This window comes from Physella acuta, unplaced genomic scaffold (assembly GCF_028476545.2).
Source record: "Physella acuta isolate Inbredline_101_S28 unplaced genomic scaffold, ASM2847654v3 ptg000299l, whole genome shotgun sequence".
Taxonomy (NCBI): domain Eukaryota; kingdom Metazoa; phylum Mollusca; class Gastropoda; family Physidae; genus Physella; species Physella acuta.
In genome coordinates this window covers 270,232-283,011 of record NW_026731818.1, presented here as the reverse complement: position 1 = coordinate 283,011, position 12,780 = coordinate 270,232, and the positions used below count along the sequence as shown (strand labels likewise).

The 12,780-nt window shown below is 46.9% G+C and overlaps 1 protein-coding gene across 1 annotated transcript; it reads right to left on the bottom strand.

Moving 5' to 3' along the window:
- Positions 1-297: 297 nt before the first annotated feature.
- LOC131939890 (uncharacterized) lies at positions 298-11,579 on the bottom strand. Its single transcript, XM_059298420.1, has 11 exons — positions 11,537-11,579; positions 10,900-11,058; positions 10,427-10,606; positions 7,970-8,182; positions 7,361-7,579; positions 6,372-6,500; positions 5,541-5,636; positions 4,991-5,092; positions 3,495-3,590; positions 1,266-1,403; positions 298-488 (listed from the first exon to the last, which is right to left on the bottom strand). Exons 1-11 carry the CDS (start codon positions 11,577-11,579, stop codon positions 298-300), a joined length of 1,566 nt encoding a protein of 521 aa, XP_059154403.1.
- Positions 11,580-12,780: the final 1,201 nt, after the last annotated feature.

The window sequence follows — 12,780 nt, the reverse complement described above, 5'->3', positions numbered from 1 at the left end:
TGTCAGTGGCACTGAGCGCTGACAGGCGCCACACTGACATGATACAAGCTAGCGCCGGACTGGCGACTGGCAGGCGACTGACTAGTGCTAGAATGGCGATTGACAAGTGCCAGACCGGCGACTGACAGACGAAGGTCGGGCGCGGACTGACGGCTGAAAGACGACGTATAAGTGCCGGGCCGGCGACTGACAAGTGACTGACCAGCGCCCTATTTAAACAGCCCTGGCGATAGACAGGCGACTGACCAGCGCCGCACCGACGACTGACCAGCGCCGGACTGGTGACTGACCAGCGCCCTATTTAAACAGCCCCCGCTTGCCCCTGGCCACGGACAGACGAACACTCTGCTGACTCTGACGCCGGGTCGCCTTGGCCCGTTTGTCTGTGGGGGTCTCTGAGACGGAGCTGGCTCTAGACTCGGACATCGTGCTGACCGTCGTGACGGACTCCAGGTCGTCGTAGGTTTTTATGCCGGGAAGTTTGGCACCTGTAGTAGGGGGGGGGGGTGATCAATACATTTTAATCAAACATTACACACGTTGGTACCTTTAGTGGAGGGGGGGGGGGTTGGAGGGGGGAATGGGGTGAGCAATACAATTTAATCAAACTTTACACACGTTGGCACCTGTAGTGGGGGAGGGGGGTGATCAATACATTTGAAGCAAACATTACACCATCTACTACTGTTGTACTGGGTACTCTAATAGCATGGCTAACGAGACACGTTGTAGTTATGTAAAAGTTATTTCCGTGCTTACAGTAATGTAGCAACACTTTATGTCACCGATCAGATCACACCGACAGCAGCTAATGATCTTAGTTGGCTCACACTGACCAACGCCTAGAGTCGACACATCAAAATGATATTTTTTTTAAGGGAAAACAAATTCTTCCTTATTTTATTATATCTGGGGATTTGTATAACGAATTGACTTCTTACTAAAATAGCAGCACCTCTTATTAAATTAAGTATTAAGGCCTGAACTCCCCCTCCCCATCAATACCCACTCCTGTGAGTGATCGCACCAACGGCACACCAGAGAAAACAGAAGGAAGTGCGAAACCTCACCACACCTCACCTCACCTCACCTCACCTCACCTCACCAAATCTCACCAAACCTCACTAAACCTCACCAAACCTCACCAAACCTACCTCACCAACCCTCACCAAACCTCACCTTACCTCACCAAACATACCTCACTAAACCTCACCAAACCTCACCAAACCCCCTCCAAACCCCCACCAAACCTCACGAAACCTCACCTTTCTTATCCTCCCCCGTGCCCAGCACGTAGGAACGAAACCTCACCAAACACAAACAGAAGAGGATGACACCGACGATCAAGCCAAGGATAGTGATGAGACTGGTTGATGTAATGTTAGCAACTTGTTGAATTTTTACTGGGGAGATTCATGGTCAAATAATATACTCTATTGCTTATACATACATAATATATATATATATATATATATATATATATATATATATATATATATATCTAATATATAAAGCTCAGTTCTGTAACGTGTGGCAAAAAAAAAGTTTGTCGTTGACACTTCTACGGATTTAAGTGTTAGATTTTTTATCGTGCTTAAAGTCTAAATTTACGAGTCAAAAAATTACCATTGAAAGTCTTTAAAAACAATTTTCATTCTATTTACTTAGAAGAATAATTTTCAATTATGAACACGACATAAAATTTTTAAAAAGTGTATCGACGTTTATAAAATTTCTAAAATTGTGTCGGAAATGTATTGACTGCAAAGTTACTTCCCTTTAATGAAAAATAAATCCTTAAGAAGAGAGAATTAACATTTTATTACTTTGTTTTTGGTGTTAAGAAAAAAAAAATAATTACACAATTAGCGGGGATTGATTAAGTGCAATGTCGTTAGGTATTTTTAACACTGCCTTTTATTTATTCTATACACTGAACATACTGTTCAATAATTATTATTTTTTTTTAAAAATCAATAACATTTAATAAGCCAGGTCCTACAAATCATATACGTTTATTTCTTTCCATTTACGGATAAGCTTGGAGTATTATCATTTTTGTTCACTAAATTGAAACAGGCGCGTCCGCCGGCGCCCCTGCACGGTTTGATTTGGCACCCTGGGCTATCATGTGAGCGCTATGCTGCATAATTTTGTTTTAAACAGTGCGATAGACTATGGATAAGAAAGGTTACTATAGTCTTTAAGTGAATCAAATCCGGGCGTCCTCCGGCACCGCGACAGGGTGCTATTTGGCGCCCCGGGCCTTCCGGTGTACGCTATGGTATCTACGTTCGCGTGAGTTCAAAAGACTATAAATAAGTTATGCACTATAGGCGTTTACTAAGTTCAATCAGGCGGTGACGTCATGGTGCGTCCTCTGGCGCCCAGACAGGGTGCTTTTTGGGGTCCCGGGCCTCCCGTGTTCGGTTTCGCGCCTACGTTCATTAAAGTGAGTGCAAAAGACTATGAATAAGTTGGGGTACTATAGTCGTTTATTAAGTTGAAGTAGGCGATTCAGCCCCGTGAGCACTTTGCGTTTATATTCGCGTTAGTGTTTTCTTTGTGTTTAGGTTGGGTTTGCGTTAGTGGTTGCGTTTTGATTTGGTTCGTTTTTGTTCTTTCTTTTTTCGTTTTCGTTTGTGTTTTATTTTCATTGGGTTTGTGTTTGTATTTGTGTTTAAGGTTGGTTTTGCGTTTGGATTTGGTTTGTTTTCGTTTGTTTTTTCTTTTGTGTTTTTTTTCTTTGGGTTTGTGGTTGGTTTTGCGTTTGTATTTGGTTTGTTTTCGTTTGCTTTTTCGTTTGTTTTTTTCTTTGGGTTTGTGTTTGTGGTTGGTTTTGTGTTTGGATTTGGTTTGTTTTCGTTTGCTTTTTTCTTTGTGTTCGTATTGGTGTTTGTGGTTGTGGTTGGTTTGTTGTAAGTTTTTGTTTTCGTTTGTATTTGTAATTGTGTTAGCGTTATGTTTGCGTTTTGTTGTTTTGGTTTTGGTTGGTTGTGGTTTGGGTGGGCAATGCCGGGTTTATGATGATTACTAAACACACAGGTGATGGTCTTTAACAGAAGGGTTTTTCACAGAAGCCAGAGCAGGGCCTGGCCGGGACGGCTAGTATATATATACTTACACTGTCACACTTTTTCCCGTCACTTACTGTCACACCTGTTCCCGTCACTTACTGTCACACCTGTTCCCGTCACTGTCACACCTGTTCCCATCACACCTGTTCCCGTCACTTACTGTCACACCTGTTCCCGTCACTGTCACACCTGTTCCCGTCACACCTGTTCCCGTCACTGTCACACCTGTTCCCGTCACACCTGTTCCCTTCACTGTCACGCCTGTTCCCGTCACTGTCACACCTGATCCCGTCACACATGTTCCCGTCACTGTCTCACCTGTTCCCGTCACTGTCTCACCTGTTCCCATCACACCTGTTCCCATCACTTACTGTCACACCTGTTCCCGTCACTGTCACACCTGTTCCCATCACTTACTGTCACACTTGTTCCCGCTGAAGCCGGCCCTACAGCCGTGACGACAAAAGCCTTGTCTGGCGTCACACGAGCCGTCCACAGCACAGCCTCCACAAGCTGGGGAATGGGAGGGTTGGTGAGAGGGCTGATGGATGGGGTGGGGGGGGGGGGAGGGTTGGTGAGAGGGCTGATGGATGGGGTGGGGGGAGGGTTGGTGAGAGGGCTGATGGATGGGGTGGGGGGGAGGGTTGGTGAGAGGGCTGATGGATGGGGTGGGGGGAGGGTTGGTGAGAGGGCTGATGGATGGGGTGGGGGGAGGGTTGGTGAGAGGGCTGATGGATGGGGTGGGGGGAGGGTTGGTGAGAGGGCTGATGGATGGGGTGGGGGGAGGGTTAGTGAGAGGGCTGATGGATGGGGTGGGGGGAGGGTTGGTGAGAGGGCTGATGGATGGGGTGGGGGGAGGGTTGGTTAGAGGGCTGATGGATGTGGTGGGGGGGGGGAGGGTTGGTGAGAGGGCTGATGAATGGGGTGGGGGGAGGGTTGGTGAGAGGGCTGATGGATGGGGTGGGGGGAGGGTTGGTGAGAGGGCTGATGGATGTGGTGGGGGGAGGAGGATGGGAGGATGGGTGGAAGAGAACCTGGAGCAGGATGGTAGAGCAGGATTGTAGGGAATATGATAAGCGGAGATGGATTGATGGATTAAGGGTTAGGTTGAAGGAGATTATGATAGGTTAGTCGTGAAGTAAGGCGTTACCCCCCTTGTCTTAGATCTATCCCCGCCTTATTCAAGACATCACTCGAGAGTAGCACCACAAACATAGTCGCTAAGCTCCATATACGCTGATGTAATGACTGACCTAGTGTGACTTAATGACTGACCTAGTGTGATGTAATGACTGACCCAGTGTGACGTAATGACTGACCGTGTGTGACGTAATGACTGACCTAGTGTGACTTAATGACTGACCTAGTGTGATGTAATGACTGACCCAGTGTGACGTAATGACTGACCGTGCGTGACGTAATGACTGACCTTGCGTGACGTAATGACTGACCTTGCGTGTCGTAATGACTGACATTGTGTGACGTAATGACTGACATTGTGTGACGTAATGACTGACATTGTGTGACGTAATGACTGACCGTGTGTGACGTAATGACTGACATTGTGTGACGTAATGACTGACCGTGCGTGACGTAATGACTGACCTTGCGTGACGTAATGACTGACCTAGTGTGACGTAATGACTGACCGTGTGTGATGTAATGACTGACCGTGCGTGACGTAATGACTGACCAAGTGGGACGCAATGAATGACCTAGGGTGACGTAATGAATGACCTTGTGTGACGTAATGACTGACCGTGTGTGATGTAATGACTGACCTTGCGTGACGTAATGACTGACCTAGTGCGACGCAATGAATGACCTAGTGTGACGTAATGAATGACCTTGTGTGACGTAATGACTGACCTTGTGTGACGTAATGACTGACCGTGCGTGACGTCATGACTGACCTTGTTTGCAGGTGGGTCCCGTGTAGCCAGCGACACAGCCGAACGCACACGCGCCGTCACGTCTGTTACACGTCTGGTTGACGGCACATCGGCCAACACACTCTGTGGGGGAGGGAGATGTGGGGGAGTGAGGTGTGTGGGAGTGAGGTGTGGGGAGTGAGGTATGGGGAGAGGCATGTGGGGAGTGAAATGTGGGGTGGGGTGAAATTTGGGGGGAGTGAAATGTGGGGGAGTGAGTTGTGGTGGGGAAGTTTTGGGAGTGAGGTGTGTGGGAGAAAGTGTAGGGAGTGAGGTGTGCGAGAGTAAGATGTGGGGGTGATATGTGGGGGAGAGAGGTGTGGCGGAGTGTGGCGTAAATAATTGGGGTGTGGGGAGTGAGGCATGGAGGAGTGAGGTGTGTACCAGCGAGACTTGGATGGGTGAGGTGTAGAAGGGTGAGGAGTAGAGCAAAATACACTCCGTACATAAGAAAAAATTTGTCAGCTGGATGATAATTTTGTGTTGTTGCTTTTATTGCATCAAAGCAACAAATGAACGTGCAGTAACCTACTCTTATCACAGTAACTGCCGTAGTAGCCGGTCTCACATCCTTCAGTACACACATGGGATTTCCAATCACAGCGGTTCATATAGCAGTTCAGACACACTAGAGTATAGATATTTTATGGGCAGTGTAATATTGAGATGCTATGGTCAGTTTAAATATAGAATAGATACATTATGGGCAGTGTAATATTGAGATGCTAAGGTTAGTTTAAATATAGAATAGATACATTATGGGCAGTGTAATATTGAGATGCTATGGTTAGTTTAAATATAGAATAGATACATTATGGGCAGTGTAATATTGAGATTCTATGGTCACTTTAAATATAGAATAGATACATTATGGGCAGTGTAATATTGAGATGCTACGGTTAGTTTAAATATAGAAGAGATACATTCAGTACAATAAGATGTTAGAGAAAGTAAAATAAAGAGATTTTTAAGGTCAATAGAATATTGCAATATTTGGCTCAATACAATATCAAGATGATATATCCAGTAAAAAAATTGTACACCAACGAACCATTAACAATCACTAAGACACATTGAGATTAGCTGTCAACCCAAATATTTCATAACTTTAACCTTAGCCCTAGCGTATACATTAAAAATTTCAGTTTTAACTGACACTGTATTGAGTTACTTTCTAGACTTTCAACTAAAACTATACAATTTCACGAAATACTTTATTTAGGTTTTCTATGTTTAGTTTAATAGTCATTTTTGTCCTAGTTTTATTATAATCGTATTTGTTCATGCAGATTCTTCAAAAAAGATATAATAAAAATCTAAAGTAAAATGATTCTGTTGTTGTATTCTACCCTGAATGACTTACATTTATGACAGGTCAACAGACCGTTTGTTCTGGAACATTCGTAGCAGATTCCTTCGATGCTGCAGAGTTTGCTGGCACAGTGAGAGCAGGTTCCAGAACAATCTAGACCTGAGGTGCCTTCAAGGCAGTCTGGTGAACACGTGATATTTTAATGGGTGGGTATATGGGACAATTTGAGGTTCTGTACAGTTGTGGACACGGGGCATTTCGAGGCTAGGAACCAGTGACGTAGGCGGGGTAGAAGGGGGGTGGGGTGGGGGGAGGGGGGGGGGCTACAACCCCCCCATGGACCCCTCTGTAAAAAAAAATTTACTGTCATAATACCACTGTTACTTATTTAAATCTATTTTTTGTTTAGAGTGATCAATTGTTTTGTTTTGTCGGCCTACATTATGTTTTTTTTCTTATTTCTTCAGAGTACTACTTTCAATTTATTTTACACCACAGCAAAGCAATGACACACAGCTAGTATATATATATATATATATAAGTATATATATATATATATATATATATATATATATATATATATATATATATATATATATATATATAATGCTGGGAAAAATTAACCCCCCCCCCCCAATGAGACGATCCTGGCTACGCCACTACTAAGAACAGCTGTGGATATGGGACATCTAGTTTGCCTTTGTGTGGTTACACTATGGCGCTTTATTACAGTCAATGTGAACTCAATCAACCTTTTGATCCCAACTCAAACCACCCCTGATCCAACACAATCCACCCCTGACCCCCAATACAATCCACCCCTGACCCCCAACTCAATCCACCCCTGACCCCCAACACAAACCACCCCTGACCCCCAACACAAACCACCCCTGACCCCCAACACAATCCACCCCTGACCCCCAACACAAACCACCCCTGACCCCCAACACAATCCACCCCTGACCCAAACACAATCCACCCCTGACCCCCAACACAATCCACCCCTGACCCCATCAATCCACCCCGACAAACCCACTCACCCCCGTGCGCGTTGAGCTCACAGAAAGACAACACGGTGTTTCCCACGCGTGAATTTTGCCTTTCCGGCCACGCAGAGAGCGATGTGACGGACATGTTGGTCGGACCTATGTAAGGGATGTAATACTCTTCCTGCGGAGTGGTGCAGACGAATTGGTACAACTGAGTGGTGTTGCTGAACCATTCCACTCTTACATCTTCCATCATGTCCAAAATACCATCTGTAACAGGAGGTGATTCTATAACATTTCCAAAATACCATCTGAAGACGTGCACTGGATTTATTGTCTTTTCCAGTAGGTCTTCAATATGTAAAACTTGTCAATTTAGCGCGAAGTAATAAGTCGAGTAAAATGCGAAGTAAGATTATTCAGAATAGTGCGAAATAAGATTGGTTAACTTTGTCGGAGTAAATGGCGAAATAAGATTGTTGGCTAAAATGTGAAGTAAGATTGTTGAGTAAAATGTGAAGTAAGATTGTTTGAGTAAAATGTGAAGTAAGATTGTTGAGTAAAATGTGAAGTAAGATTGTTGAGTAAAATGTGAAGTAAGATTGTTGAGTAAAGAGCAAAGTAAGATCAGTCAGAACCAGCACGTAAGCAACCCCTCACCTTTCCTGTTCTGGATGAAGACAGAAAACACCTTGACAGGTGTGCTGAAGATGACCGACCAGGTGGGCAGCTGGCGGGTCTCCGAGGAGAACATGGTCAGGAAACAGGTGGTGGAGTCCAGAGACTCGTTCTCGTCATCGACCCCCATGTCAGCTGTGGTGCCTCTTTCCGGTACCGAGCTGGTTGTTCTTTGTCTCAAGGCCATATTTCGACCTTGGTGAGGGGATGGTTCAATGGTTATTCGTTGTTGACATAATAAGAGTAAAGTATTAATGATTAAAAAAAACTACAATAATCTTAATCCGGTCTAAGGAGTCGATTTAAATTAGGGTCTAGGAGAGGCAAGGCAAGGGTCAGTGCTAGGTTAATTTAAGGCTTGGGCTAGGACCACCTTTATGGTAGAGAAACTATTTCAAAATGCCTCTTGAATAGGCCCCAGATGTAGGTAGGTTTAATGCTAGTACTTGATACACTTACCCCCACTGTGATGGACCGTACAGACACACTTACCCCCACTGTGGTGGACCGTACAGACACACTTACCCCAACTGTGGTGGACCGTACAGATACACTTACCCCCACTGTCGTGGACCGTGCAGACACACTTACCCCCACTGTGGTGGACCGTACAGACACACTTACCCCCACTGTGGTGGACCGTACAGACACACTTACCTCCACTGTGGTGGACCAGACACACTTACCCCCTCTGTCGCGGACCAAACTCACTTACCCCCACTGTGGTGGACCAGACACACTTACCCCCACTGTGATGGACTGTACAGACACACTTACCCCCACTGTGGTGGACCAGACACACTTACCCAACTGTAGTGGACCGTACAGACACACTTACCCCCACTGTGGTGGACCGTACAGACACACTTACCCCCACTGTGGTGGACCGTACAGACACACTTACCCCACTGTGGTAGACCAGACACACTTACCCCACTGTAGTGGACCGTACAGACACACTTACCCCCACTGTGGTGGACCGTACAGACACACTTACCCCACTGTGGTAGACCAGACACACTTACCCCACTGTAGTGGACCGTACAGACACACTTACCCCCACTGTGTGACCGTACAGACACACTTACCCCCACTGTGGTGGACCAGACACACTTACCCCCACTGTGGTGGACCGTACAGACACACTTACCCCCACTGTGGTAGACCAGACACACTTACCCCACTGTAGTGGACCGTACAGACACACTTACCCCCACTGTGGTGGACCGTACAGACACACTTACCCCCACTGTGGTGGACTGTACAGACACACTTACCCCCACTGAAGTGGACCAGACACACTTACCCCACTGTAGTGGACCGTACAGACACACTTACCCCCACTGTAGTGGACCGTACAACACACTTACCCCCACTGTGGTGGACCGTACAGACACACTTACCCCCACTGTGGTGGACCGTACAGACACACTTACCCCACTGTGGTAGACCAGACACACTTACCCCACTGTAGTGGACCGTACAGACACACTTACCCCCACTGTGGTGGACCGTACAGACACACTTACCCCACTGTGGTAGACCAGACACACTTACCCCACTGTAGTGGACCGTACAGACACACTTACCCCCACTGTGGTGACCGTACAGACACACTTACCCCCACTGTGGTGGACTGTACAGACACACTTAACCCCACTGTGGTAGACCAGACACACTTACCCCACTGTAGTGGACCGTACAGACACACTTACCCCCACTGTGGTGGACTGTACAGACACACTTACCCCCACTGAAGTGGACCAGACACACTTACCCCCACTGTGGTGGACCAGACACACTTACCCCCACTGTGGTGGACCAGACACACTTACCTCCACTGTGATGGACCGTACAGACACACTTAACCCCACTGTGATGGACCAGACACACTTAAACCCCCACTGTGGTGGACCGTACAGACACACTTACCCCCACTGTGGTGGACCGTACAGACACACTTACCCCCACTGTGGTGGACCGTACAGACACACTTACCCCCACTGTGGTGGACCAGACACACTTAAACCCCCACTGTGGTGGACCAGACACACTTAAACCCCCACTGTGGTGGACCGTACAGACACACTTACCCCCACTGTGGTGGACCGTACAGACACACTTACCCCCACTGTGGCGGACCAGACACACTTACCCCACTGTGATGGACCGTACAGACACACTTACCCCCACTGTGGTGGACCAGACACACTTACCCCCACTGTGGTGGACCGTTCCGACACACTTACCCCCACTGTGATGGACTGTACAGACACACTTACCCCCACTGTGGTGGACCAGACACACTTACCCCCACTGTGGTGGACCGTTCCGACACACTTACCCCCACTGTGATGGACTGTACAGACACACTTACCCCCACTGAAGTGGACCAGACACACTTACCCCCACTGTGGTGGACTGTACAGACACACTTACCCCCACTGTGGTGGACCGTACACAGATACTTGACGCCATCACCCGTCAGCCTCACGGTGACCACAGGGACAAAGTTGCGGCAGTAGATGTCAGAGGTCACGTGATCCACCTCCACGCGGACTTTGTCGGTGCAGCCGGGAATAGAACCCACGATGGTTGCCTGGATGAGGTCTCTGTAATCTGGTGGCCGATGGGTTAAGCTATTTAATTATGAGGTAAACAGTGAAAATTAGTCTTGTTATCTAAAACTATTTGTTATCCACTCTTTCAAGCCTATCGCATTTATGAAAATATGTTATGCTATCATTTAGGAAAGTTTTAATAGCCAAGGAGCTTTTAAAATTTTAAATTTCTTCAAATTACCAATATCAAAATACATCTTTAACATTTTCCCCATATCCACTATCCCACCCCCTCCCTTCACACGGATGAAGTGGACCCACGAGACTGAGCAGCATGCACCAGACACTCACCTGGGTTACTCACCCTCAAGCGGACGAACTGTATCACCACGGGAGCGGAGGAGTTGAAGGTGAAGGTCACGGTATGTGTGGTGGCAGACGTCACGCAGGTGGCGTCGTTGAAGTCGGTCAGCTCTTGGTTGTCCGTGTCGGCTAGCGGGGACCTGTCCACTGGGGGGGGGAGGGACAGGTAACACGAGTCTAGTGTAGGACTGGTGATTCTAGCTGAATTCTACCCCAATTATTACCTCAAGCCCTACTCGAAGCCCTAACCCAAATATTATCTCAAACCCTACCCCAAGAACTACCCCAAGCCCTATCAAGCCCTAAACCCTACCCAAATCTCTACCAAGTATTACCTCCAGACTTTCTTCCAGTCATACGCCCCCCACCCGAAGAAAGTCTACCCCCCCCCCGAAAATTTCAAGTGCCCCCCCCCCCACCCTGGGGAAAACAGTCTGGAAGAAACACTGATTACCTCAAGCTCTACCCCAATTATTACCTCAAGTCCTACCCCCTACGTCTAGCCCTATCAGATGTAATCATGTAAGCTCTAGGAACTAAGACTTAAGAGAGCTAGTTTTAGGTTATGTGTGTGTGTTCTATGTGTATCACGTGGGCAGTCTAACAATTCTGTGTACAGACTCACCATACTGGCAAGCCGGTCCAAAGTATGGAGGGTCGCATGCCATACCGCCCGTACAGTAACCGTTGTCGTCACAGCTCATTTGGTCACAGTGGCACTTAAACTGACATCTTGGGCCGAAGAAGCCATATTCACATTGAGCTGGGGGTGGGGGGGGGGGGGAGTAGGCAGACGTGAGACGTGTTACTGTCAGAGCTTCATGGCTCACGTACAACACACAGAAAATACATCCAAACACACGCATCTCTGTGCTAAGTCCTTCACGGATACCATCCCTGATTGTGTGAGTCACTGAGTGTAGCCTGGTGTGTTAAGGTACCCGCTTTTGTTCGTAGTTGTAGCCCTTGGTTTGTTGTGTTTTGGGATGAGAGGTGTTCACGTACAGTGAGTGTGTTGTGTGTGGCAGTTGACGAGTGACAGAGAGTGTGTTAGTGTGTGGCAGTTGGTAGGCTTTTGTGGATAGAGAGAGGACGAGTGTGTTGGGTATTGTTGTATCGTAATTCTTGTATTAATTATCTTTATGTAATTAAACGCTATTCTTATTATTTATTATCCCCATTAGTATTGTCGAGTCTATTGTATTGTGTTATAAGTATTGTGTTGTCCTACATTATCCTCTAGACTCTAGACGAAAGAGCCCGACACACTTAACCCAAACACGCACACAAGGATACACGAAGACACAAGCATACACGTACACACAAATACGCGTACACATACACGCTTACACACGCAAACATACCTGCAAACAGGCATGTACATTTATGTTTTGTTATAATTAGCACACAACTAATGCAATATATTTACCTGTGCAGTTACAAATGTTTACACACACACTCAAACATGCACGCACGCACTCACACACGTGACATACTCACGCACATGATAAACTTAAGCACGTGACACACGCACGTGACATACTCACACACGTGACATACTCACACACATGACATACTCACACACACGACATACTCACACACGTGACATACTCACGCACATGACATACACACTTGACATACTCACACACGTGACATACTCACGCACGTGACATACTCACACACATGACATACTCACACACGTGACATACTCACGCACATGACATACACACGTGACATACTCACACACATGACATACTCACACACGTGACACACACACGTGACATACTCACGCACGTGCACCCACCACTTGTTGTCCCCCGCGTGAGTAAGGCGATGACCACAAGCGGCAGCGTCACAACAATCCATCCC